The following is a 23,512-nucleotide window of genomic DNA, read 5'->3' as shown; positions in this document are numbered from 1 at the left end:
CTCATGGGTGTCTCAGCTGCCCTGGCTGAGGGAGAATCCTGAGTAGGAAAGCTTCTGGTTAATGCTGTCCCTATTGGAGTGTGATGCTTTTATTTCCTTTTTTCCCCTCCTTGCCTCCTCCTCCTCCTGGCTGCTTTGTCCCAAGGCAGCACACGTGGCAGGGCTGGGTGTCCCCAAGGGCCACTGCCACGACAACTGCACAGCAAATAAAGTGTTTTGTGCACGATGGGGCTCGAGGGAGCAGCTCTGGAGCTCCCATGTTCCTTTTGGAGGCAGAGAGCAAACAGAGAATTGGAATGGGGGCACATTGCTGCCAGTGCTGCTGGTGAGCTGTCACCTGGAGTGTGTGATGTGGGGACAAGAGCAGGGGGACATCCTGTGCTGCTGGGTGCTCGCCCAGGAGCCCCAGCCCCAGCCAAGGCTGGGAAATTCTGTTTGTTCCTTTGGACTGCCTGCTGCGTGGGTGCTCAGGGAGATCAGAACAAGTGGAATTCAAGGCTTTGAAGGGGAAAGGAGAAGGTAAACCTTTGATAGCAAAGATAAAAGAGACTCCAGGCGCTGGTGCTTTCAAATCAGCCCTGCACAAGGTGCAGGACTCCGTGTGCCTGTCGGGGATGGATCCTCAGCCACTGCTAATGGTTACATCCTGAGGGGGAGGAGAAAAGCTGACCTCTTCCTGACTGCCTTGGGGGTGCAGATTTTTTGCTAACTGGGCACTAGAATGACTTCCTGAGCAAAATAAGAGGGCAGAAATTGGTGAAAGGTGCGTTTCATGATCACCTTCAAACTCTGCAGCGCTCTTTGCTGGGACTCCAGTGCAGCACTTTTGGCCCCCTGCTCTGCCAGCAGGCAAAGAGGTAAGTGGATGTGAGTGTGTTAAATGTGTCTGCCTTTCCCAGTTTTCCATCCTAGCAGCAGCTGTGGCACACCTCTGAAGCAGGGACAGAATCACCATTTTGCCCTTGCCCAGGGCAGGGGCTGGGAGGGGAGTGGGAGCAGAACCCTGGCAGCAATCCGGGTGCATCCCCTGGTGTGGCAGCACCTGAGCCCAGCTGGGGCTGCTGGCTGTGCCTGTCCCTGGCTGCGCAGAGACCCGGGACACAGAGCAGCTCAGCAGGGCTGGGATCTCCGGGACACAGAGCAGCTCAGCAGGGCTGGGATCTCCAGCAGGGCTGGGATCTCCAGGACACAGAGCAGCTCAGCGTGGCTGGGATCTCCAGCTGGGCACCCTCTGGGGTCCCTCCTGCCCCCCAGGAGCTGATGGCTGGGAGGAGAAGGGAACACTGCATAGGGAAATGGAACATCCCTAAGCAGCACATCTCTCTCCTCCCCTTTCATCCCCAGGAGCTGCCAGCTCCTCGGAGCGTGTCTTGCTGTTCAAGGTACCGGGGCGGTGACAGCCACATCAGGTGGGCACTGTCCCTGCTGTGACCGTGCTGATACACTGCTGCTCCTGCCCTGCCTTGGTGTCTGAAAAGCCCGAGGGAGCTCCTGGGGCAGGGATGTGACCCAGCCAGCCCGCCTGAGGCAGCGCTCCAGGATCCGGGGGACACCAGGCTCGAAAGTGAATGATGGTGGCGGCACTGGTGGCACCAGTGCCAAAGATAAGGAAAGGAGACTAGGAAAGGAAAGGAAAGGGGAAAGAAAGAAAGAAAGAAAAGGAGACAAGGAAAAGAAAGGAAAGACAAGACAAGGAAAGGAAAAGGAAAGGAGACAAGGAAAGGAAAGACAAGGCAAAGCATAGAGAAGCCAGGCAAGCAACCCAAAGCAAGGCAAAGGAGGACGAGGCAGGCAAGGCAAGGGAGGGGTAGGAAGGACAAAGCAAGTAAAGGCAAAGGAGGGGAAAGCAAGCAGGGTAAAAGAGGGGTTGGAGTGGGAAAGACAAGGCAAGGGAGGGACAGGGAAAGGCAGGGAAAAGGAGGAGAGCACAAGGCAAGGAATGGGAAGGGGAAGGGCAGGCAAGGCCAGGTAACAGAAGGCGAGGAGAGCAGGAAGGCAAGGGAGAGGTGGGCAGAACCAGGGAAGAGAAGGAAACAGAGGTGTTCCTCTGGCAGTGAATGAGGAGCCTGAACGATGAGGAGAGCATCTCTCATGGCTCCAGGCAGCTGTGGGATCTCTTGGGGAGAACAAAACACCCTCAGGACTCCCGGGGAACATGGTGTGGGCCCCTGCCATGGTGTTGGACCCTCTCTTCCCACGCTGTGCTGGATTCCTGCGTTCAAACATGTGATGTGTCCTGCCTGTGTTTCCTGTGGCTGTTCTGTGCTCGTTGCAGGTTCCCGGGGCAGGGTAAGTGCCCCTGGTCCCCTCTCCCTGAGGATGCCAGCCAGGAGCAATGGTGTGCACAGCTCCCCAGCCAACCACCAGCCCCAGGGTGGCACGGAGGGCACAGGGCTCAGCACCAGCAGGTCAGCTGCTCCCTGCTTTGGGTTCCTGGGGCAGGGGAGGGAAAGCCTGGCATGGGCACTGCCACAGACACATTTTATGAAAAAAAAAAAATCCTTTTGCTGGGATTTTTCCTCCTGAGAAGCTGAGAGGCCTCATAAACTAAATGTAGACAATAATTATCTGCTGCTGTGGAATGCAACAGGTGGATCTGTGATTGGTCTCATTGGTTCTAATTAATGGCCAATCACAGTCAGCTGGCTCAGACTCTCTGGTCAGTCACAAGATTTTATTATCATTCTATTCTTTTTCTATTCCTTGCAAGCTTTCTGATGAAATCCTTTCTTCTGTTCTTTTAGTATAGTTTTAATGATATGATATGATATGATATGATATGATATGATATGATATGATATGATATGATATGATATGATATGATATGATAATCAGCCTTCTGAAACATGGAGTCAAGATTCTCATCTTTCCCTCATCTTGGGACCCCTGTGAACACCAGCACAGGGCAGGGCTGTGGTGCCCAATCTCTGCTGCCAGCTTCCTCCAGTGTGCCTGTGTGTGTGGTGGCACAGAGTGGATGTGATCCCCTGTGGTATCACATAACAGAGAGACACAGATTTTACCAGGATTTCCTGGGGAAGGCTGTGGGAAAACTCAGAAGGAAAACAATTCTTATCTTCACTTGCTACATCTGCTGTTTGATACATGTGGAATGTGTTATGGAGATTATTTACCAAAAGGGATTTCTTAATTAGAGTTTGGTGATAGTGTTTTAATTAATTAACCATTTAGGTCAAAACTGTGTCGTGACTGTCTGTAAGGGTCACGGGGTTTTCTTTCTAGTATGGTATAGTATAGTGTTAATATAGTATAACTTAATAAAACATTTAACCAGCCTTCTACAATCATGGAGTCAATACCCATTATTCTGGGGTTCACCACTACAATAATCCCCCTTTTTCCCCATGGCAGGACCTGTTCAACGCAGGATGGCACCAGCTCAGAGCTGCAGAGAGGAGCCAGCCTGCCTGGAGGGGAGCAAAGGGCTGACCGTGCTTTCCAAGGCCAGGGAGCCTTGGCCAGGTATTTGTGTGTGCCCTGGGGTGGGGTGGGCCCTTTATGCACTGGGGCCTTCTATCCCTTTCTGCTGTATGGAATTCATGGGATGAGCATCTGTGAATGCTGCCCTTGGTGCCCCTGTGCCCCCAGAGAGGGTTTTGGTGTGGGATGGCTTCAACCCCACTGGGCTCAGAGGCTCCTGTCCCTGCAGGCAGCCTCCCTCAGATCCCCCATATTCCTGTGGGAGTAACAGCAGGACTGGGATAGAAGCTGTGGAACTCCATAAGGGTGGTCTCTATGGCTTGTATATTTTTGGTCCCACATCCTCACTAAAAGGGGTAAACCACAAATTCTAGTGCTTGAGTGTCACAGACACATTTTATGAAAAATCCTTTTGCTAGGATTTTTTTCTCCTGAGAAGCTGAGGGGCCTCAGGAACAAAATGTAAACATTATCTGCTGCTGTGGAATACAACAGGTGAATCTGTGATTGGTCTCATGTGGTTGTGTGTAATTAATGGCCAATCACAGTCTGGCTGTCTCAGACTCTCTGGCCAGTCACAAGCTTTTGTTATCATTCTTTTCTATTCCTTCAAGCCTTCTGAGGAAATCCTTCATTCTATTCTTTAGTATCGTTTTAGTATATAATTTTCTTTTAATATAATATATATCATAAAATTATAAATCAGCCTTCTGAAACACAGAGTCAGATTCTCCTCTCTTCCGTGGTCCTGGGACCTCTGTGAACACCACCACACTTGAGAGGGAGCTGTGAGAGTTTTCTCCCCAGCTGCAGCTCCCCCGATGTCTCTGTTGAAGCTTTCCCTGTCCTTGCTGTGTGTTGTTAACCCCTGGCATGCCTGTGTCCCTGTGCAGGATAGTGCGGCTGGTGCTGGTGCTCAGGGACTGGGCCAACAAGAGCCTGCACGAGGAGCAGCAGAGGCCAGACCCCTTCCTGGAGCGATTCCAAGGCCATGAGCTCCTGACCGTGCCTGCAGGAGCTGCTGATGAGCTCGAGGATGAGGAGACTGAGAAGTTAAACAAAAAGTAGGGTCCCTTTGCTGTGGTCCCTGCTGTCCTCGGCTGGGGATCAGCTGTGTGTGGAGCTCAGGGGGGAAAGAAGGGGGTGGGAAAGAAGGATCTGGGGTGGGGTGGTGGGAAGGGTCCCTCCTGCCCTCTTGGCACCAGCCTGGCTCTGCTGGGCTGTTTTCTTGACACACAGGAGCTGGTGGAGTGTCCCTGTGGAAATCTCAGACCTGGCCTGTCCTTCAGCCATGGGGGACCATCCCTCCTGCTCCATACCCATCAGACCTCCCCAGTTCATACCAGCCCTGCACTAGGGTTGTTTTTGGAGCCAGCCCTGGGTCTGTAATAAGATGCACTTTGTGCATGTGAGGGGCTGAGCACAAGGCAAGGGATGCAGGACTGCACACAGCAGCCACTCCATCCCACCCAGGAGCCACCAACCTGGGATTTGCCACTCTCATTCATCATCTGCAGCATGAAGGGAGTGTGTTTGCTGCCTGTGTCCCCACAAAGAACAGCTTTGTGAAAAGGCTCTTTCAGATCCAGCCCTTTCATCTCCTCAGCTCACACTCCTGGTGAGAAGCAATAACCTGGCTTTTCTTCTGCTGGCTAATTAGAGGGCAAAGCTCACAGCCTACCCTGGACCCTGCCATTATACATGGTAATTAAAACACCAAGAAATAATTGTTTTCTGTAGGAGAAAAATAATCTGAGCCTTGTATCTGGGTCTTTATTAGTAATGGAAGAAAAGGCTGTTCTGCCCTGTGAGGCTGAGGGGGGCTTGTTCATGGCTAGAAGGAGCTGAGGTGTGCTGGGAAAGGGCTGCTCAGTGCCACTAGGTTCTGGGGGTCCAGTGGGAACTGCTGGGGTTTTCTAGGTGCTCATTTCCACAGGTAAGAAGAGCCCCAAGCCTGGTAATCCCACACATGAGCTGCTCATGGCCATGGCAGGCTCCAAAGCCTTTGGGGAGAGGCAGATGATTATTCCCTCTTCCTGGGTTAACTCTGTTTTTCCAGCCTTGGCCCTGCTGCCCAGAATCAGTGATTCTGGCCTCCTGTCATGGCAGCACTGGTGATTTAAAGCTGAAATTGCCAACCCCATGAATGAACGGCATTGCTGAGGTTTTGGTGGTGGTGGGTGCTGACTGCAGGTGAGTCCTTCCCCTGTGGCACTGCTCTATGTCCCAGGGAGCAGAGCCCCTTTCTCAAAAAACAAATGTTCAAGCTGCACTTTCTGGTTAAAAATAAGCCTTTTTATGGGGAGGCTGGATCACCACTTGTCTGTGGGTGCACAGAGGGTGAACAGAGGGACTGGGGCTGGCTTTGAGCCAAGTGCCAGGGCCCACACTCTGGGCACTGCCTGTACTCCAGGGAAAGGAGACTTCCAAGCAGGGGTTCTGCCTTTGAAGCTGCCACAGTAATGGGGTGGGCATGGGGAATCTGTTGGCAAGTGGGTTGGGTTTTTTGCCTGTCACTGGAGGGAGTTTTGTGTTCAAAAGCTGGGAGGGAGGGAGGGAAGGAGGAGAGGGTGTTTTGTCCCACCAGGCTGCTACAAGCCTATCAACCCAGCCACAGAGTTTCCCTTCCCCAGCCTCTCTGGTGAATCTGGCAAGTGGAGCACACGCTGCTTATCTCAGCGTCCCAGGGCGAGCAGGATCAAACACTTGGGAGCAGTTCAAAGGCTGGAGCCGGGCTGTGCAGCCTGCAGGAGGCACAGGAGGCAGCCCTGCCGTGCCAGCTGCCCCCGGGGCACTGCTCTGGGCCTTGGGCAGCCCTCCTGTGCTGCCACTGATCTGCAGCACACTTTGCTCCCTGTTCCAATCACTCTTCTCTTCAGATGTGCCTGGCACTGGTCCCTGCCTCACCTGGGAGAAGCAATGTCATGTACATCAGGAGAACTTTTCTGATCCCCCCCTCCCACACATTTGCTCCTGGCTCTGCACGGGGGTACTGTGGCAGGTGGGCCATGTGCTTTGCCTCACCATCCCACAGGTTCCTCTTCTGCTGCATTCTCAGCTCAGTTTTAGGGATAAAGGAACCTGAACAGTGCTGGGATTTGGCACTGCTGGGATTTGGAACTGCTGGGGTGGTCCTGGCTCAAGGCTGGCCCAAAGCTGCAGCTCTGCTGGAGGCAGTGTGGTGCAAGGCATGAAGGATGTGGCTCACATGCTTTGTTCCAACCCTGTTTTCCACATTTCCAGGAGGAAATGGCTGTTCTTTGTGGTGGACCCTTCGGGGGACCGCTATTACCACTGGCTGGCTGTGATTGCAGTCCCCGTCCTCTACAACTGGTGCCTGCTGGTAGCCAGGTGAGCTGGGAGGTTGTTCCTGCCTCCTGTCACCCTCCTGATCACCTGCTGGTTGTGGCTCAACCAGGACCAAACTGACACTGCTGGGTACTGAAAGGAAAGAGACCCTTCCCATCACTGTCCATTTTGGCCCAGCTGGAAAGGGCCTTGGTTTCAGGGTCATTTTGGGAGATGGTTTCAAAGGAGGGCAGATTTTTCAGAGCAGGGAGTTTTAATTCCTGGAAGAGGAGCTCCCAGTGGCCAAGCTCTGTTGCAGAGCTGAGTGCCTCAGGATCAGCCAACATTCAACTGTAATAGTTAGAGATGTGGGGATTTGTGGTCTCACACCCTGTTTGATGACCTTCCTCTACCAGGGCTTGCTTCACTGACCTGCAGAAGACCTATTTAGTGCTGTGGCTGGTGTTGGATTACATCTCAGATGCTCTCTACCTCGGGGACACAGTGATCCGCCTGCACACAGGTGAGCAGCAGCACCATCCTGGCTTTCCTTTAATCCCTTACGAGTGCAGATGAGCTGCAAGGGACAGGCCCAATCCTCAGGTCCATTAGAAGGAGGGTTTTGCCTACCTTGGCGTTCACTAGTATGAAACAGTCTCCAGAGAAAGAATCTAATTAGAAGATCTGAGAAATGGAGCAAGTTTCAATATGAAAGATTAATCATCCCAGCTTTCAACTTCACCTTTGAATAATTGTACAAAATTACCTGCATTACTATTAGTATTCGGGCACAGTTGAAGGTCTGTATCTCTGATTTTGCATCAGTTCAGCTCATGAATTATCTGCATGGAAAAATGGTAGAATTTAATGTTCTCGGAAGGCAGCACTTGGCTCTACATTTTCTGTCAGAACTGCAATAATTCATCATCTGGAGGATGGAAACCTTTGTGTTCCTTTTTCTTTGTGGCAAGAGACTAAATCCCTGAGTTATATCTTTGGGTGGCTTTTGCCAGATGAAGGCCTTGAGTGATAACAAACTGAGTAGAGCAGGTGTAACCATGTTCACAGGGGTTTTTGGACTGGGGAAGAGACAAGGATCTGACTCCATGTTTCAGAAGGCTTGATTTATTATTTTATGATATATATTACATTAAAACTATACTAAAAGAATAGAAGAAAAGATTTCATCAGAGGGCTAGCTAAGAATAGAATAGCAAAGAATGATAACAAAGGTTTGTGGCTCGGCTCTCTGTCCGAGCTAGCTGGCTATGACTGGCCATTAATTACAAACATCCAAATGGGCCAATCAAAGATGCACCTGTTGCTTTCCACAGCAGCAGATAATCAATATTTACATTTTGTTCTTGAAGCCTCTCAGGAGGAAAAATCTTAAGGAAAGGATTAATCCTAAGGAAAGGATTTTTCATAAAAGATGCCTGCGACAAGCAGGAACTGGTAATATTTGGGTGACCCTGAGTATTTATGCACACAAATCCATTGCCCAAGTGCTCACAAAACCTGCTTAAAAATCAAACCTCAGCCAAGATAATCCTGTGATTTGCTTCTCTTCAGGGTTCTTGGAACAGGGCCTCCTGGTCAAGGACTTGAAGAAGCTGCGGGATAACTACATCCCCACGCTGCAGTTCAAGCTGGATGTTCTCTCCATCGTGCCCACAGACCTGGCCTATGTTTGGCTGGGGTTGCACTGCCCCGAGCTGCGTTTCAACAGGCTGCTGCGCTTCTCCCGCATGTTCGAGTTCTTCGACAGGACCGAGACCAGGACCAGCCACCCCAACATCTTCCGCATCAGCAACCTGGTTCTCTACATCCTGGTCATCATCCACTGGAACGCCTGCATCTACTATGCCATCTCCAAGGCCATCGGCTTCGGGGAGGACAGCTGGGTGTACCCCAACGTCACAGAGCCCGAGTACGGCTCTCTGACCCGCGAGTACGTCTACTGTCTCTACTGGTCCACGCTGACGCTGACCACCATTGGGGAGACCCCTCCTCCCGTGCGGGATGAAGAGTACCTCTTTGTCATCTTCGACTTCCTCATTGGCGTCCTCATCTTCGCCACCATCGTGGGCAACGTGGGCTCCATGATCTCCAACATGAACGCCACCAGGGCGGAGTTCCAGGCCAGGATCGATGCCGTCAAACACTACATGCAGTTCCGCAAGGTGAGCAAGGACCTGGAAACCAAAGTCATCAAGTGGTTCGACTACCTGTGGACCAACAAGAAGGCAGTGGATGAACGGGAGGTCCTCAAGAACCTGCCTGATAAGTTAAGGGCAGAGATTGCCATCAACGTTCACCTGGAGACGCTGAAGAAGGTGAGGATTTTCCAGAATTGTGAGGCGGGGCTGCTGGTGGAGCTGGTGCTGAAGCTTCGCCCTCAGGTGTTCAGCCCGGGGGATTTCGTGTGCCGCAAAGGGGACATTGGGAAGGAGATGTACATCATCAAGGAGGGCAAGCTGGCCGTGGTGGGGGAGGATGGCACCACACAGTACGCTCTGCTCACTGCAGGGGGCTGCTTTGGTGAGATCAGCATCCTCAACATCAAAGGCAGCAAGATGGGCAACAGGCGCACGGCCAACATCATCAGCTTGGGCTACTCTGATCTCTTCTGCCTGTCCAAGGAAGATCTCATGGAAGCAGTCACAGAGTACCCTGAGGCCAAAAGGATCTTGGAGGAGCGTGGCAGGGAGATCCTGATGAAGGAAGGGCTGCTGGATGAGTCAGCTGCAGAGGAAAGCACAGAAGGGAAGAGTGTGGAGGAGAGGCTGGACAGGGTGGCCTCGAGCCTGGACACGCTGCACGCTCGCTTTGGCCGGCTCCTGACCGAGTACAACGATGCCCAGATGAAGCTCAAGCAGCGCATCACTGCTCTGGAGGCCAGGATGAGGCAGGAGGAACTGGAGGATTTCTTCTCTGACAGCTCAGACAGTCTGTTTGAGGATGAGGAGAAAGCTTCATCTGGGGGTGGGATGCAGTGAGGGGAACAGTGTCAGCTGGATGATGTCTGACCTGGTGCTGAGGCAGTGTTTGCTGTTTCACAAGGCACACCCTGTGGCTGCCTTGCCAGGGCCTTTTCTCAGGTCCTTAGCACTGCTGCTGTGGCACTGCCTTGATGGCAGCCCCTGAGGTGGCTCCAAATCAGGAGACTGTCCCAGCTCCTCCTCTGTCCTGTCACTTTTTTCATGCCTTTTGGGTTCAGCCTTTATGACTCACTCCAGGTGGTCAGTCCTCAGTGAGTTTCTGCAAACACTGCCCAGAAACTTTACCCACAAGGTGCCCAAACTCAGCTAGACAGGCCAAGCTGTGCCTCTGATGCCTGCAGAGAGAGAGGCTGCTCTGGGTCACTCTCACTGCCCTGGGCACGGAGCTGGCAGGGCCTGCAGCTGCTGCCCCTCTCTTCTGTTGTTTGGTGCTGCCAGGGGGCACCTGGGGCAGGTGTTTGGTGCCCTGAGCACTGCCCCTGCCTGGGGACAGCGTTCCCAGCCCTGCTGCTGTGGAAGCTGTGTGATTCCCACTGGGGCTATGGGTGCCTTGCATGACAAGTGCAATGCAGAGGTGCAGTGCTAAAGTCAGAGAGCAGGAGTCAGACTGAGAGCGTCTCTCTCCTCCATCTAATGACATTCAGATGTGCCAGGACAGGTCTGACTGAAAGGACGTGTTTTAAAAAGATAAAGCCATGGTGGGAGCCAACTGTGCCCATATTTGCTTGGCTGTGGGTAGCTCAGAGAGAGCACAGAACACATTTATTTTCTTAGGCAGGGGGTTTTCTTGTACTCAGTGGGAGTTTTGGGGCTTTGCAGGCTGCATGGGCCTCCCCTGCCTTCTGGAGGAGAGATGAGTGGCAGAGCCACAGGGACACGTGTGAGGGTGGAAATGTGGCACCACTGTGAGAGCCAGCAAAGTTCTGCCAGGCTGTGTTGCAGCTATGGGATGCTCCGTGGTGTGAGCAGCTTGATGGAGAGGAGGGGAACCATGCAGGAACTGCCCCAAACCCCTGCAAGCAGCAGCACCAGTGCCAGCAGCAGTGTCACCCCTGCCTCAGAGCACAGGACAGTGCTGGCACTGGAGGATGGCACCTCACTTCTTGGTGAGGGACCTGTGAGCCCACTGCACCCGTGGGGTGGGCTTGGGCTGGTTTCCAAGCAGGGAAATATTTGGTGCAGAAGGGAATTCGTGTTCTGGGTCAAATTCAGCCAAGAGTTTGGTTAAAATGATGGGAGGACACACGGGGAAATATCAGCCCAGAAAGGTTCATAGTGGAAAACTGAGAGTGTTTCCTTTGTTCTTTCTTTCCCTCCAATCTAAAACTGCCTCTGCATTTCATATTAATGTTTTCCATTTAAAAAAAATGGCCTTGCTTTTTGGGATTGTGGGAGTAGGAACAGTTACATTACCAAAATTAGAAGTTGAAGTAAGAATAAACATTTTTCATCATCTCTGAATTAAACTGTAGCACTTCTAGGTTTGTTGTTTTTATTTTTTTCCTTTTATGATCAAGATGCTCTTGGCTGAAGTCGGCGTAGTTGCAGTTCTACTCCTTATAATGCCACGAGCCACGGCTCCCAAATTCCCCCTTTCCTGGGAGGATAGGTTATGGATTTGCAGCTGGAACTTTGCAGAACCCGCCCTGCACTGCCTTTTACCCCGCACCTCGTGTTCCCTCCCACACCTCCCGTTCTCCCTCCCGTTCCCTCCGACACCGCCCGTTTTCCCCCGCACTGCCCGTTCCCCTTCCCGCCCGTTTCCCGTTCCCCGTTCCTTCCCGCACCGCTCGTTCCCCGTTCTCCGTTTCCCGTCTCCCGTTCCACATTCCCTTTTCCCGGTTCCCCGTTCCCGTTCCCCGTTCTCCAGCCGGCGCTGCGGTGCCGCGGGCGGCCGGCAGAGGGCGCTGTGGGCCGCGGATCCGCCGGGCCCGCGCGGGATCCTCCGGACCCGACCGTGCGGGATGGGGACACTGAGTGCGGGAAAAGGGACACTGAGCGAGACAGAGGGACACTGAGTGAGACATCCCCGGGCAGAATAGGGGACCCTCAGTGCGACATCCCCGTGCGGGATAGGGGGGATCCTGACTGAGACAGCCTCGTGCAGGATGGGGACTATCAGTGAGACAGAGGGGACACTCAGTGTGGGATTGGGACCCTCGGTGCGACATCACTGCGCGGGATAGGGGACACTGAGTGAGATAGTGCTCACTAGTGCACTCAGTGCTACATCGCCGTGCGGGAGAGGGGACCCTGAGTGAGACAGAAGGGACCCTCAGTGCGACATCCCCGTGCAGGAGCGACCTTCAATGCGACATCCCCGTGCGAGACAGGGGACCCTTAGTGCCGCAGAGGGGACCCTCCGTGCGACATCCTCAGGGCGGGATTGGGGGACCCTCAGTGCGACACAGGGGGGCCCTCCGTGCGACATCCCCGTGCAGGATGGGGCACCCTCAGTGCGACATCCTCGGGCGGGAGGGGGGACTCTGTGCGGGACCCTCCTTGCGGGCAGCAGGACCATCCAGACGGGACGCTCCATGCAGGCGAGAGAACCCCCTGTGCGGGACCCTCCTTGCGAGCGGGCGGGGACACTGCCTGCAGGACCCTCGGTGCGGCCTCTGGCAAAGCCACCACGGCTGTTTCTCGATGTCCCCTCCTTCCACCGCCCTGTCCGAGGGCTCTGCCCCGTCCGTGCCCCTGTCCGAGGGCTCTGCCCCACCTTTACCCCTGCCCGGGTAGGAGCAGGGGCACGGATGGAGCGGGGCAGCTCCTGCCGCGGCTCGGGAGCTGCTGGAGGCTGAGGGAGCTCTGTTTTTACTCCGGGGATGGGCAGAAAAACCAATCAAGGCCCCTCCCTCCCCCAGTTTTAATCCGAGATAATAATGCACTCGGGAAATTTTAAGCCTTCAGACAAATGACCCCAGGGGATGGCTTTGTGAATTCAGAGCAGATCCCGCTTGTTTCCTCAGGGCGGCAAGCCAGGAAATCATGGATTGATGAACCGCTTGACGGGCCTGCTAATGAAATTAGCAGCAGCTCCGTGGCTTTTTCAGTGAGCAGGACAGGCAGATGTTGGAGGGAAGCACACAGTGGCACAGCTGCACTCGCAGGCTGCCTCAATTCCCGGCAGAGCAGACACGGGGCTCAGCACATCCAGCTTTGGCTGCTGCCCGTTTCACAGGTGGCTTCCCTAAGGCTGTGCTGGAGATGGGGAGCAGAGAGCTGGCAAAGGCATCCAGAAGGAAAACGCCACTGGAAGGGTCTGCTCAGCGCCCTGCAGAGACACAGAGCACTGAGCTGCCTTGTCCATATATTACTAATAATTTCCTCCTCTTAGCTCTCTCCAAAGATAGCTTCTGTTGTACAGAGGGGTGGTTCTCAGTGTGTTGTGGATGGGAGACATCAAATGTGCAGCAAATATATTGACTTTGGGAGAGGTTGAGAAATGTGTACTTCACCAGGCAGCCACCCATCACCCCCTGACATCTGCAGCAGATGTTTTCTGCTATCAAGAGATCTTCACAGCTAGTCTGCCTGCCAGAGCTGCAGGAAAAGGCCTGGCATGCTCAGGTGAATCACCCATAACTGTGTTGTGCCATGCTGGGTTTCTCTCCCCTGTGAGCATCACTTCCAGGAATGTAATGGATGTCACTGGATGATACCAGGAAAAGCTCTCACTGACCTCTGGGAGTGCAGGTGCCCATTTCACAGCTGGGGAAAAGGAGGGAGCCTGCCAGGACACCACAATGATAACTGCTGCCTCCCAGCTGCCTGCCTGCTGTTCTTAATGTATTCATGAAAAGGCCACTTGATGATAGTGAGCAAACCCCAAAACAGCCTCTGCTCAGGCTGCGGGCAGCAGGGCTGCAGCACTGGAGCCCATCTGGCTTTGCCCCTTCTCCAGAGCCCAGTGAGGTCAGCAAGCTGCAGACCAGGCTGGAGCAGTGGACTGGGGATTGCAGAGAGGGTCTGGCATGAAGCCCGAGGCACAGCAAACCCAGCCTGGTGAGGAGATCTGTGTGCCAGGGGCATGGTGTGAGGCTCAGGGGCAAGCTCCCATCTTGCTCTGTCATCCTGACCCCACTGTGGCTCTCCTATGGGCTGGTTGCACCCAAATCTCTCAAAAATCAGGAAAGTTTGGAGGCAACTCCAGCATGGGCTTCTTTTAGAGCTTTCTAGACAGCTTTTCTTCCTCCAGCTCCTGCCTCCTCTGCACCCAGGGGAGTCAGGGCTGCTGCAAGCAGAGATTCCACCCCTTCCCAAGGGGCTGGCACTGGAGGTGGTCACCAGCCTCCCATGCAGCTGCTTCCTGCAAGGGAAATATCCTGCTCAGCTCCTTTGGGTTCAGAGCTCTGAGATCAAAGCACTGCCTGCTTCTCCTGCAGGGAGAGGGAGGCTCCAAAGGAAAAGCTCTGCCCTCAGCTTGTTCTCGTGGTCCTTGGGTGGTGCTGGATGTGCCCTGTGCTGGGGCTGCTCTTGGAAATGAATGGCTGGAGAATAACTGGCAGGAGCCCCTGCCAGAGCCCTGGGGTGCTGCTGTGACCGTGTTCACAGGGGTCTCAGGTTGGGGGAAGAGATGAGGATCTGACTCCATGTTTCAGAAGGCTGATTTATTGTTTTACGATATATATTACATTAAAACTATACCAAAAGAATAGAAGAAAAGGTTTCATCAGAATGCTGGCTAAGAATAGAAAAAGAAAGAATGATAACAAAGGCTTGTATCTCAGACAGAGAGTCCAAGCCAGCTGATAGGCCATTAATTAGAAACAACTAACATGAGCCAATCACAGATGCACCTGTTGCATTCCACAGCAGCAGATAATCAATGTTTACATTTTGTTCATGAGGCCTCTCAGCTTCTTGGGAGGAAAAATCCTAAGGAAAGGATTTTTCATGAAAAGATGCCTATGACATGCTGCAGTCTGGGTTTTCTTTGAGCACTAAAGGACCTTTCTGAGGTGTGGTCCCCCCTCTGGAGGGCAAGGCTGGTGCTGAGTGCCCAGCATGTCCCAGTTTTGTTCCTGTGCAGTTAAACCCTCTCCCAGCCCCTGTTCATGTGGGGTCCCAGTGAGGTGTGGGCACTGTCACCACCCCCATGAGCACATCCCCAGCCATGAGCAGCAGGACCAGGGTGGATGGAGGCTGCAGAGTGCACACCAGGCAGGTCCAGCTGTGTGAGCTCCCTGCTGGCTCACTGCCTTCCTTCCCTCCTGCTCTGAACACCAGGATGCTGCCTCCTTCTTGGGTAAACAAGCTGAAGTACCTGTTCCTTCCTGAATCCAAGCCTGTGTTGCCATGACAGCAGCTCAGGGTGATGGGTGAGCAGGAGGTGAAGCCATCCCAACCACCTCCCTTGGAGGGATGGAATGGGAGATCCTGGGATGCCTCCCCAACAGCCCATCTCCCCATCACCCAGCACTCTGGGGCTCCTGAGGGTGAAGGTTTCCTTGTCCCATCATGGGCTCTCCCTGGTGCTCTCCTCAGCCCAGCCCTACCTGGTCCTAAATGTTGCCTTTTGGTCTTGGCCACATGTCACATTTCATCTGGCTGGACTGGAGAGTGGAGGAGAAACACAGGAGAGGATTTGGGTTTATCCTTCTGGGAGCCAGATAAAATCTGTCACAGAGAGTGAATCCCTCTCCTGCTTGCCTGGATGGGTTCCTCAGCAGGATCTTTGATCTCCTGCAGGGCTGTGATGCCCAGGTGTGGGGTGGGATGGGGACAGGCAGCTGTGTCTGGCTGTCACTGTAGGGCACAAAACAGCACAAGAACACACTGCTGCTCTCAAGGTGAAGAAAAGCGAAGTTTATTTTCTGACTCCAACATTTATAGTTTTCCAAAGTGACAGTGGATTGGAGGGTGACAGTGACACCTCTCCAATGACACTGGACTGTGACAGTGTTCACAGAGGTTCTTGGATGAGGGAAGAGATGAGGATCTGACTCCATGTTTCAGAAGGCTTGATTTATTATTTTATGATATATATTGCATTAAAACTATACTAAAAGAATAGAAGAAAGGATTTCATCACAAGGCTGGCTAAGAATAGGATAGCAAAGAATGATAACAAAAGGTTTCTGGCTTGGCTCTCTGTCCGAGCCAGCTGACTGTGATTGCCCATTAATTAGAAATAACCACATGAGACCAATCACAGATGCACCTGTTGCATTCCACAGCAGCAGATAATAATTGTTTACATTTTGTTCCTGAGGCCTCTCAGCTTCCTAGGAGGAAAAATTCTAAGGAAAGGATTTTTCATAAAAGATGTCTGTGACACCGGACAAACCAACAGTCCATCAAATTTCTCTTCCTCCATAAAAGAATGCAAAACAATAAGTTATTTACAGAAAGTGTGTAAGGAAGTTCGTTACAAGAATGTCAACATCAATAGGCTTAGAAAATCTTAAAGAATCAGGGTGAGAGCTGTGCTCTGGGAAGAGCTGCCTGGGTGCTTGGCAAGGCAGGAGGGTCTGCCATGGCCTGGTGGAGCAGGCTGCTGGCTGGGGATGCAGGAGAGGAGGCAGAGCAGGAGCCTGAGCTGTGCCTGCAGTCCCCCAGAGCTCAGAGGGAGCTGTGCTGCGATACCACCACAGGCAGAGGATGGAGATCCTCCCTGGCTCCACGGCCACAATCTGGGTGCAAACCTCACTGAGGAGGCTGCCAGGGCAGCTTTAAAAATGAGAAGGTACTTTGTCACTTCTCTGAGAAGCTTTTGGAGCATATTCAGAGCAGGAGTCCTTTCCTGCAGGTTCCTCTTTGCTTCTAAATCCTGGGATGGGGATGATGCACTTGGGGACTCTGCTCCCCTCACACTCCAGGCCATGTGTCTTGGTTTGGAAAGACAGGAGTCTGCTAAGGAAGGCAGGAGCCTCCCCTGAAATGGAGAATGCAAACCCTCCCCACCCCTCCCAATTTCTATAAATTTTAAATTAAGGGGCTCTCAGGCAAAAATATGGGAGCAGGAATAACAGTTCTTTAATAGGGAAAGAAAAAATAAAAGGATCAAATAAACAATGCAGTACACTAGAACAACACTGACAGAGTCAGAACCCAGCCTGACACCCTGTGGGTCAGGGTGTTGGCAGCAGTCCCATTGGAATTGTGGCTCAGCCCTCCTGCAGTGTCAGGGGTGGTTCTGCTGGAGCAGGGATCCTGTAGAGAAGGATGGATTCTTCCTCTGAAGATCCAGGGGAAGGAGATGTAGCTGCTGTTCCTCTGGGGAATCCAGTGGAGAAGCCGTGCTGGTGCCTCAAAAACCTCTGGATTGTATCTGGGTAGGAATGCTTGGCTCCTCCCTCTGGGCTCACATCTCCCAATGGGATGCTGTAGTTCTTATCAGCCATGCAGGGACATTCAATAGCTGTTATCAGCAATGTCGCCTCCCAGGGAGGTGTGAATGTGGTCACTCAAAGAGAGAGATAAGGCAAACTGCCCACTTGACAAAAGACAACTGCCATACAGATGGTAATTGAAAACATCTTGCATTGCAATCTGCAACACCGCGGTGGCATCTGCTTGCTGTGTGAGGCCAGAGGGACAGGGAGCAAGCTCTCAGGCAGAATTTCTGGCTCTTTGGTGATCCCATGAGCACAGCTGTTGGTAGCTGTGCCACACAGAGGGATGGGGAGATGATGGGGTGGGTGATGCAGAGCAAGAAGAGAGTGACAGTTTCTTACCTCATGAGTGGCCGTGGGTGCTCCTGAGCCTGTTCCCAGCCCTGTCTCTGGCACAGCACTCTGGATGCTCCTCACTTGGTTCATCTCTTGAGGTGCAGAGTTTTCACTCATGTGGGAAGTGAGGATTCAGCAGCACCTTCCCCTCCAGACAGACTCACCCTGGCCAGGCTTAGGCAACCCCGGCTCCTGTCTTGTCATCAGCATCTTCCTCTTCACAGAACTGTAAAATGGCCTGGTTGACCTTAAAGATTACCTGGTTCCAACCCACAGGGATACCTTCCCTTAGACCAGGCTGCTCAGAGCTCCATCCATCCTGGACTCGAGCACTTCCAGGGATGGGGCAGCCACAGCTTCTCTGGTGCCAGTGCCTCACCACCCTCACAGAAAAATATCTTGCTAATAGCTAATCTAAACCTACTCTCAGTCTGAACCCATTCCTATCAACTCTCTGCTAAGAGACACCTGAGACCCTGCTGCTGGCCCCCATCTCTCCCATTCCCATGTGAGTGACAGACACTGGCTTTAAAAACCCTCTTGTGCAATGATGAGCAGAGCAGGTGAGCTGGAAGTTGTCTGGATTTTCTATCCCCGGGCACGCTGTGAGTGCTGCCTGTACCTGAGTCACAGAGACAAACATCTCCAGTGTGCTCTCTGCTGATGTGAAGGGCAGAGGGCTCTGCCAGCAGTGACCTTTGAGAGCCTCGCTGCAGAGACACATCCTGACTGTGTCCCCCCCATTTCTGGGTGCCTGCCTGCCTGCCTGCTGTCAGCCAGCCTTAAAAATACACAGGGCAAGTCAAACGGGGATGCACAGGGAGCTGAGGGAGTGGGAACCTTGGAGATTCTTCTGGGGAAATAGGGGGCTCCTCCAGCCAGGATCTATTTCACACCCGAGATAGCTCAGCTACCTTAGAAGGCATAAAATCAGCAGGATAGCTTCTGTGACAGTTTTGGAAACAAAAAGGTTTTAATAAAAGGCAAAATAACAAATAGAGAAAACCAAGTTAGGTGCAAGAGGCTCTTGCTCCTGGTAAAACACCTCACAAAAGTGATTAGTTCCTTTGTTCTCTTCTTTTTATAGTGAATTGCTCAGGTGGGACTTTTTGGCTCCTATCCAATTGGCCGTCCTTAAGTTTGAGGTGAAGTCCCCCAGGTCTATGAGGTGTCTTTTCACCTAATTGAGGAGAGAAACTTCTGAGCTTTTTTCCTTTTTGAGGAAACAAAGGATAATTTTGTCACTCCATCAATAGAGGATACAGTCCTACACTCTGGTAAGGAAAAGACCCAGTGTCTCAGGCATGGAGCCATGCAGGAGAGAGTTGTTAGGGCAGAGTTTTCCCCATGCAGGAAACCCCCGGGAGCAAGGATAGACCTGACTGCAGCCCTGCTGTGCCCTGTTCTGTTCCAGGCTCCCCATCCCTCCTTCCCTGCCCCACCCTGCCTGGGTCCGGGTGCTTTGAACGCCGCATGAATCGATACTTTTAATTAGCTGCCATTCCTCATTTCTGCTTTATTGCTTGGACAAGCACATTAAAAGCAAGCACGCTGTGGTGAGCTGGTACCCTGGGTGGGCTGTGAGCACGGGCTGTCTGGCCCCTGGGAGCCCTGAGATGCTGCCAGTCACTGGGACAGGGGAGCAGAGGATGGCAAGGGAGGGGAGATGGAGAAATGCTTGGCTTATTTGGGAGACGGGGAAATGCCTGGTTTATCTGGGAGAATAGAGAAATGCCTGGATTATTTGGGAGATGGGGAAATGCCTGGTTTATTTGGGAAATGGAGACATGCCTGGCTTAGCTGGGAGATGGAGACATGCCTGGATTATCTGGGAAATGCATGGCTTATTTGGGAGATGGAGAAATGCCTGGATTATCTGGGAGATGGAGAAATTCCTGGATTGTTTGGGCTGCTGGGGGAAGCTGGATAAAGTCTCCATTGAGCTGAGACCTGGGGCTCAGCAGCTCTGTGCTGTTGGTCCAATCTGCTCTGTGCCTCCATGGTGGGAACCCTCAGGACTGAGAAGGTGAAGCTGCCATGGGCACTCAGAGGGGCTTTGCCAGCCCCACACTGGGGCAGCATTTGGGGCTGTCAGGCTCGTGTCCATTTTTACAATGGTGTCTGTCACATCTGTCCCCAGGAGCTGCCCGGGGAAGGCTGCACAGGGTGAAGCAGACAGGGATGGACCCTGCACAAGGTGGGTGTGGGGCTGAGCTTTTCCTTGCAGTTAAACACCCTGAACTCATCCCCCTGAGGCAGGACAGAGATGTGATGCGTTAGCCCAGCTGGGGGGTGTTACCTACCAAAAGCCAAACACACCACCTTATGCCAAGCCCAAAATTCATTGTTAGGCCAATTAGAAGTTCTAACAATATAACAAAAAATGCAATAAACAGTTGTTGTTATTATTATTCCAGTTAAAATGCTACCAACACTGACAGCCCATTGATTGAGCAATCAATGCCTAGCAAATGCCATCAGCAGTGCTGCTGTGCAGTCAGAGCCAGGATTTCCCCTGAGCCCCTGGCTCTGGGCTCGCCCCGGTGCCCTGGGTGCAGAAGGGACCCGAAGCCATCCCCCTCCTCAGCTCTGTGTCAGGAGCCCTGTGCCACTCACCATGGGGGCTCCTTCTTCCTCCTGGAATCTGCTTGGGACAGGTTTTATGGATTTTCCAGCAGGATTTGTGCTCATCTCACTCTTCACTGGTCTGCAGGTTCATGTGGTATCTGACTGAACCTGTTCCCTGCACATCCAGGGGACAGCTCCTGCCCCATGCTCCTGTAACTCTGAATTCTGCTCAGCTCTCAAGTGTGCACTTCCCTCTCTGAGATATGGGGGTCCCACACCATCTCTGCCCACATCTTCAAGGCTCAGCTCACAATGCTGCCTCTGCAGATTTTTCTGGGGCTTATGGGGTTCCCCCTACCCCAGATTTAAATCATTTATTTATAGCATGATTTTGAGCTATATGAACTCCACAGTGAGGCCATTGTCCCTCCCACCAGGTCCAGGTCGCTGTCCTGATGTACCCAGAGCCACCCTTCCCACCCTCAGTGAAATAAATCTGGGCTGCCTGAGCCCTGCCATGGCTCACATCTGCCTCCAGCACTGCCACTGTCATTTTCTGAAAAATCCCTTCACCAGGATTTCTTCTCCTGGGAAGCTGAGATGCCTCGGAGAGAAATGAAAACAATAATTATCTGATTGCTACTCCTGTGTTTTGCTGCTTTGGAATGTGTTTGGAGATTGTTCACCAACTGGTCATTGTTTGATTGGTTTCATGGGAATTGTTTTAACCTAATGACCAATCACCATCAGCTGTGTCAGACTCTGAGGAGTCAGTCAGGAGTTTTTCATTATCATTCTTGTTAAGCCTTCTGTAGGTATCTTTTCTGTATTCTATAGTATAGTTTTAGTATATATGATATGATATAATATAATATAATATAATATAATATAATATAATATAATATAATATAATATAATATAATATAATATAATATAATATAATATAATATAATATAATATAATATAATATAATATAATATGATATATTATATAACATGATATATGATATAATATGATATAATCTATATGTTATATATAAAATAATGTAATATGATATAATGTAATTTACATTATGTTATGTATGTTATGTTATATTGTTATGTTATATTAGCCTTCTAAGGACATGGAGTCAGATTCACTCATCTCTCACCTCGTCCTGGGGACCCCTGCAAATACCACACAGCACCTCACCAGAAGGGAGTGGAAATGATTACATTTCATGCTGTGTGCTGACACAGCTCTTCTTGGAGCTGGTGCTGTCACACGTGTGGTTTTGGCCATCCAGCTGCAGCCCCTGCTGGGGCGCTGCCCTCCAGAAGGACTGGCAGGAGCAGGACAAGTCTCTTGTGGAGTTCCTTCACCATTCCACACCCTGTGTCATGGTCTCAGCCAGCAGGTGACACAGAGACATGTCCTGCTCCAGACAAGGCTTTGCCATCTCCTGATGCACTCCCCAGCCTGCTCACCTGGGACACACAGAGTCTGGCTCCTCTTCAAGCTGCTGGGATCCCTGTGCTTCTCACCTTTACCTGGATGCTCCCAAATTTGGGGCTGTTCTGTGCCCTCCTACATAAAGTCTGCTTTGAGCTGTCCTGCTGTGGCAGCCTGCATTTCCCTGGCAATAATGTGCATTTTAAGGGTTCTCCTGTGCCAGCTCCTGCCTTCTGATAGTGTGCTAGCCTTGAAGGGAAAGCTCCATTAGGGGAATTAAAAATGTTGAATGTAAAACCTTGAGTGTAGCTGGGAGGCAAACTGTGGTCTGACAGATCCTCTGGCTTGTCAGAGCCTCTGACTGATGGGAGCCAGTGGGCTGCTGTCTGTGAGAATGACCTTTAGGGAAAGACAAATTGAGACAAAATGGCTCATGAAAAGAACAACCAAACCAGCAGTTTATGGAAATCTTTCTACTGCAAAGCAGTGGCAAAGGTTGCCTGTAAGCTGGCCTTGGCTTGATTGCTTTCTGTCAGACACAGAGAGCTTGTGCTTGTGGGAGAGCTCAGCCTGACAGCCCTGTTTGCATGGAGGCTGTTCCTGTTCCCTTCTCCAGTTTTGGCCAGGAGGATGGTGGGGCTGAGGTGTTTCTACCAGCACAGGTTGTGCTGTCTCCTGAGCTCAGAAAATTTCTCAGCTGCCTGCTCCAAACCCAGATCTGGCCTGGACTGGGGAGTGCCCCAGCTGCTGATGGAGCTCTGGGTACTGACCCACTGGACTCATCCTCTGGCTCCAGCCAGGATGATCTGCACTGTCTTCTGCCATGGCAGCCCATGACTGTGCTGTGCAGCAAACAGGCTGTATTGATGCTGCTAACATTCTGTGTAAATTCAGAGAAATTACCAGATGCATTAAGGCTGAGTCCCCTTCCCTTCCCTTCCCTTCCCTTCCCTTCCCTTCCCTTCCCTTCCCTTCCCTTCCCTTCCCTTCCTTCCTTCCCTTCCCTTCCCTTCCCTTCCCTTCCCTTCCCTTCCCTTCCCTTCCCTTCCCTTCCCTTCCCTTCCCTTCCCTTCCCTTCCCTTCCCTTCCCTTCCCTTCCCTTCCCTTCCCTTCCCTTCCCTTCCCTTCCCTTCCCTTCCCTTCCCTTCCCTTCCCTTCCCTCTGTGTAAGAATCCAAAATGCAAGGAACTCTCAGAACTTTTAAGCCAAAGCTTGGAATTAAACACAGGACTTGATCTGAAGCCTTGGAAAATGCTTCCAAACTTAGGTGCTAGAAGTGAGAATGTGGATTTATAGTTTAAAGCAGAGACATGGTAAGAGAAGTAAAGGAAAGTTTAGAGTGCAAACCCCTAAGCTTTGATGGCCCTGGGGTGTATCTGTTTTCACTGAGAGGGGTCAGGTTTGGCAGTTCCATTATTTTCATGGCCACATTTTCATAGAGCTGTCTGTTCCCCCTCAGCCCTTCTCACTGCTCCATGCTGTACTCCTGGTGAGTTCAGGATTTGGGGATTCCCTGACATTTTTTGAATCCTCGCTCTCATTCAAATTGAAGCACTGGGCTCCCAGCTGGTTTTCACACTCTCTGTGTGTGTCCCTGCTTGCAGGGCAGGGTGTTTTCTAGTTACACACCATCCTTAGGGAAGCTGGGTTTCCCCTGTGAGGGTCTCAGCCCTGCCAAGCCCTGGGGAGGGGTCTCTGGGCATCCTCAGCTCAAACCCTCTGAAAAGTGGCTGTCTGCTGAGGAGGGAGGGGCTTCATTTCCCTGCTCTGAGACAGAAAACCCTTCTCCTTCACCTTGTCCTGCCTGCCACAGCACGGCACACATCAGGGATAATGAGTTAACCAGCCAGGCTAAGTGACAGCGCTTTGTTCTTGGCCTCTCTTTTCCCCAGCTCACCTTTCCAGACATGAAAGGTGATAACAAAACCAGAGCAGCTCTGAGGGCACACCTTCATCCTCCCCCTTTTCTCAGCCTTTTTCTCCCCTCCATTCCCCTGCCTTTCCCTGCTCCTTGCTCTGCTGTGATCCAGCACTGAGGCTGCTGACACTGATGCCCTTATCTCCAAGGGTAAGGCTGGTGTTTGGGATTCAGAGGCAGCTTTAGGACAC

The 23,512-nt window shown here is 52.0% G+C and overlaps 1 protein-coding gene across 2 annotated transcripts; it reads left to right on the top strand.

Moving 5' to 3' along the window:
• Nucleotides 1-704: 704 nt before the first annotated feature.
• On the top strand, nt 705-11,116 carry CNGA2 (cyclic nucleotide gated channel subunit alpha 2). Of its 2 annotated transcripts, XM_064713090.1 has the most exons (7): nt 705-857; nt 2,276-2,408; nt 3,373-3,483; nt 4,335-4,505; nt 6,685-6,792; nt 7,146-7,252; nt 8,302-11,116. In XM_064713090.1, exons 1-7 carry the CDS (start codon nt 773-775, stop codon nt 9,726-9,728), a joined length of 2,142 nt encoding a protein of 713 aa, XP_064569160.1. In that variant the 5' UTR covers nt 705-772; the 3' UTR covers nt 9,729-11,116. The 2 variants fall into 2 exon arrangements, with proteins under 2 accessions (XP_064569160.1, XP_064569161.1); XM_064713091.1 differs by lacking the exon at nt 6,685-6,792.
• Nucleotides 11,117-23,512: the final 12,396 nt, after the last annotated feature.

The sequence above is a fragment of the Zonotrichia leucophrys genome, chromosome 4A (genome assembly GCF_028769735.1).
Source record: "Zonotrichia leucophrys gambelii isolate GWCS_2022_RI chromosome 4A, RI_Zleu_2.0, whole genome shotgun sequence".
Lineage (NCBI taxonomy): Eukaryota > Metazoa > Chordata > Aves > Passeriformes > Passerellidae > Zonotrichia > Zonotrichia leucophrys.
The sequence above is the reverse complement of the archived record's forward strand: the minus strand, read 5'-3'. Positions and strand labels throughout refer to the sequence as shown.